This window comes from Pinus tabuliformis, chromosome J (assembly GCF_031772625.1).
Source record: "Pinus tabuliformis cultivar Carrire ecotype Pingquan chromosome J, CPIR1, whole genome shotgun sequence".
NCBI classification, from domain to species: Eukaryota; Viridiplantae; Streptophyta; class Pinopsida; order Pinales; family Pinaceae; genus Pinus; species Pinus tabuliformis.
Window position 1 is genome coordinate 683,723,238 of NC_142295.1, and position 4,524 is coordinate 683,727,761.

Below are 4,524 nucleotides of genomic sequence, written 5' to 3' on the forward strand. Positions count from 1 at the left end.
GCAGTGATGTTTAAAATTAAAAAATCTGTGTTAAATTTTATACACCATTACTTATTAAAAAGACAAAGTTTGTGCAAAATTGATATTACATCTATTAAAATAGACGTGGCGAAGTCGGAAATCATTATCATAATAATAATAAAATCTACTAAAATTAAATAACAATAAAAAATCAATTTAAAGTTAAATACATTTAAAAAATCAGTAGTAAAACAAAAGTCCGTTATCCAAAAATATTAAATTTGGAACAAAAGTCCGTTATCCAAAACTATTAAATGTGGTAATGCACCACGGAGCTCTCTGGTTTCCTCCGCTTTCCGCTTCCATTAGCGCGCACGAATGTAGGTTAACAAAATCTTCTTTCGACTCATTTACAGCCTGCACCTAACTATTTTTTAATTTCGATTCATTTACAGCCTGCAACTAACTCTTTTTTAATTTCGATTCATCTACAGCCTGCCACTAACTATTTTTTAATTTCGACCTCGAATAAGTTTCAATTTGGGTTTTACCAATTTATCGAGCTGTTTGGAGCTTCATCTGGAGGATTGAGAGAAGCAGCGGTATGTTTTATGTTTCATTCAATTATTGGCTTCTGCAGTGTAATATGTTGTATTAAGTTATGTTTTGTATGCTTTCTTTTGGGATGTGGTCGAGGGTTTGTGTATTTGGCTTGGACTTGATTTGAGGCCTTCCATGTCCATTTCAATTTCGGAGTATATTTAATATGTAGGGTTTCATTGGGATTTTACGGGGAAATTTGAAAGGATTAGATGCAGGAAGCGCGGTTCGTCCGAATATTGAGCTTTAGCTGTGCTGGTTTTTGATTCCGAGTTTAAAAGATATATATATATATATATATATTTTGTCTTTTATCCTCCAATTCTATCCTCCAATTCTACAAGCGTAGGTTTTAATCAATCTTCAAGGTTTTGTGATGGAATGAATATTGGCGAGTTTCTTAAACCCTTATCTATAAATACAGAGGACTTTAGACGTCGTGGAATACGAACCCTCCCAGGAAGACCTCAAAGTGCGTAGCTATTTTTAAGTTGAAGGCGAGAGGTTTAACCCTTAAACGATTCGAATGGAGCCTGATTCTAGGAGTCATCCAATTCTTTCTTACGTGATGTCTCGCAAGCCTCTTGAGCAGCCTATCATTGGACCTTCCCAATTTCCTGTAAATAGGACTGGAAGTGATTATAGCAGAGGGCATTTAGTTGATGTTGGAGCAGGTATTGGGAAGGAGATAGAAGACGAGGAGCTCGTCAATCAACTGCCCAATTTGAAAAATCCAGAGATACTGGCTTTAATGACTGCCGCTATCACTGATGTAGTCCATGCTAGAGATGTTCTACAGCGTCTTGGCCAGCGACCTGATCACGAGGATGTGGATCAAGCTAGGATCTATATTGCTCAAATTGAATCAAAGCTTTCAAAACAGTTGGAAGCTATTGTCTTGGAAAAGCGCCCGGAAGGGGTGGACCGTAGAGAATGGAGATCTGAACAGGTCAGTGTAATCCTCTTGTTTCTGACAAGTTTTGATTATGGCGGATTGGTATTTGGTAAGAGCCAATAATTTTTATTAGTATTTAAAGCGTCTATCGTTTTAATTGAAACTGTTTTAAATATATGATAATAAAACCATCATTTGACAATCTATATCTCCGTTATGTTCGTTCAGGCTAGAAAAGAGAAAGAGGCTCGAGAAGCTACAGAGAGAGAAATGTTTCCTTTCAAGGCTGTGATTCATCTTGATGATAAGCATGACGAATATGAGAATTTATTGAAGGATGCAGAAAAACAACTTGCTGATATATATGAATCATCAAGGTGTTACTCTAAAGTGCTCCCTGTGAATGATGAGGTGAATGAGGAAGTGGTGAGGATTCTGCAAGAAGCATCCCAGAGAAATCTCGAGAAGTTAGAATTGAAAGGACGGATGCTGAGGTTTGTTCCAGAGGCGTTTGGCAACCTGGCAGCACTAACGTTGCTCGACCTTTCAAATAATCAACTGGAGGTGAGGTGTTTGCCTGGGTTTTTACTAGCATGTTAATGATCTATGATTTTGCTGTTGTTTGCAAGGTTAGTTTAGGTCATATATGTTGTATTATACTGATCAATTTTCCTTTGAGATGTTTTCTGTCAACCACAGGCTCTCCCTGATTCAATTGCAGGCCTCACAAATCTGGAGGCATTGTATTTGTCTTCTAACATGTTGATCTCGCTGCCAGATTCTTTAGGGCTTTTGAAAAGTCTGAAGGTCCTAAATGTTTCGGCAAACAAACTGAAAGCATTACCCGACAGAATTTCGAGATGCATGTAAAACTTAACAACTTTATGTTTTCCACTTCCAAATGAGGATGCAAATTTCTCTTTTCTAATTTTTGTTTATATGTAATAATGTTTGTTCACTCTCTGCCTTTTGTTTTGGCTCCCTTGAGTTTGATTCTGATTTGCCAAAGTGGCCATTGTGCAGTGCATTGATTGAGCTGGATGCTAGTTTCAACCAGTTGGCCTATTTACCAACCAACATTGGGAATGAGCTTGTTAATCTTCAGAAATTCTTTGTCCACTTAAATAAGCTAAGGTCCCTGCCATCTTCTATTTGTGAAATGGAATCATTGAGGGTTTTGGATGTCCATTTCAATGAGCTAAGGTCGCTTCCTTTAGCTATTGGCAAATTGCAAAATCTTGAAATCTTGAATGCCAGCAGCAATTTCAGTGATCTAACTACCATTCCAAACACAATTGGTGATTTGACCAATCTTGTTGACTTAGACCTGAGCAACAATCAAATCAAAGAATTGCCTTGTTCGTTTGGAAGATTAAACAATTTGAAGAAACTGAACCTGGATCAAAACCCCCTTGTCATCCCACCACAGGAGATCGTTCAGCAGGGTCTGGATGCTGTATTGGAATACATGAAAAAGAGGTGGGTAGACATTTTGCTGGAGGAGGAATTGAAAAGTAAAATAGAAGCAAAAAATAACCAAGCTGAGCAGAACTGGATGCAGCGTGGTGTTCAATGGTTGGAAAAGTGGTTTGTTGGAAACCTTACAGGATATGTAGGAACCACCCGAAAAAATTCACTAGAGGATGATTTCTTAAACCAACAACTATAAAGACTGTAGTTCTTCGCTCTTTCATGTAAAGTATGTGTTTGCATTTTTATTGTATCGGAGATTTGTACATTTCGAGGTAATCATTAGGTAGAGTGAAAGTTGAGGATAATAATGTGTAAATTTCATTTTCTTACGCATAAACTGTCATATTGCTGGCTGTTGAATGTCCGACCTGCATAGGGAAGAGCTTTGACTAAATGTATTTTTGTGTATATATGTAAGCCTCAACTTGTCAATGTTTTATATACTGTACACAGGTCTCTATTGTTTATATGTGTAATTAGAATCTAAGATATTAAGTCCTTGATGAGTACAATCATGGATAATTTTTCCTTGCATAAAACAGTTGGAATGGATTCCTTAAGATTTGAGTTCTGTTTGTGTGCATGAATGATTCCAATGGAGCTATATTTTTCGTCATGAATTTCATTTTTGCATGGATTATTTAAAGGTGTTCTTGTATGGTTTTATGCAATATTTACTGATTGTTACTATAGCTACGGTAGGCTGGTGTTTATTGTGGTATGATAAGAATGGTTGCAGTGTAATAAATGCTTAAATGTGACATTGTTGGTAGGCTGGTGTTTATTGTGGTATGATAAGAATGGTTGCAGTGTAATAAATGCTTAAATGTGACATTGTTGGTACAATGTAATAAATGCTAAAGTCTTTGCAGGGTTGGTACATTGTGAGTATCATCTACAAGATTGGAGGCATGAAAGAATGAAGGTTTTGTTATATATTGGCCGTTCATACTTGCTGGAAAGGTACCAACCCTCGAAAGACTTCGTCCAGAAACTTTTAAACTAGCAATTGCACCAGATGTTGCAAGGGAAACGCCCTAAGTCGGTAGCATATGGAAGAAGAGCATATATGGAGAGAGATGTGTAATGTTATGCGATCTAAAAGTTGCCCAGTTTGGAACTGTTTCCTATGCAACATTAATTATTGCCTCTGCACTTAGCAAACGTTAATTACTGCCTCTACACTTAGCAATGCTGAGTGATAAATAAATACCAACTTTACAACAGGTTTACCAAGGCATATATAAATGGAGACCTTTCCCCTTCGTTAATGTTTTAAAATTCAGATAATAAACCTTAAAATAATATTCCATAACATATTGGTCACTCTTTAGTCTGAACTGCATACCTATGTTTCAGGTCACACTGACAAACCACTTTGATTTGCAACCATGAATATGACAGGCTTAATTCCTTGAGTCCAAACCTTTAACCACAATTTCCACCCAATGAATACCAGAAAAATCTATTTTGTAACGCATGAAAAGTTCTCTTGTTTAGGCATTTCAGGAGGCACTGCAACCCATGAGATACACCCATATGAGAGTCACAAGTGTCACAATTTCCCGAGAAACTCCATCTACACATTGTATCTC

The 4,524-nt window shown here is 37.0% G+C and overlaps 1 protein-coding gene across 1 annotated transcript; it reads left to right on the forward strand.

Moving 5' to 3' along the window:
* Positions 1-225: 225 nt before the first annotated feature.
* On the forward strand, positions 226-3,339 carry LOC149228676 (plant intracellular Ras-group-related LRR protein 3-like). Its single transcript, XM_089378324.1, has 6 exons — positions 226-341; positions 456-563; positions 986-1,510; positions 1,685-2,020; positions 2,156-2,322; positions 2,480-3,339. Exons 3-6 carry the CDS (start codon positions 1,088-1,090, stop codon positions 3,123-3,125), a joined length of 1,572 nt encoding a protein of 523 aa, XP_089234450.1. The 5' UTR covers positions 226-341; positions 456-563; positions 986-1,087; the 3' UTR covers positions 3,126-3,339.
* The last annotated feature ends 1,185 nt before the right edge of the window (positions 3,340-4,524 follow it).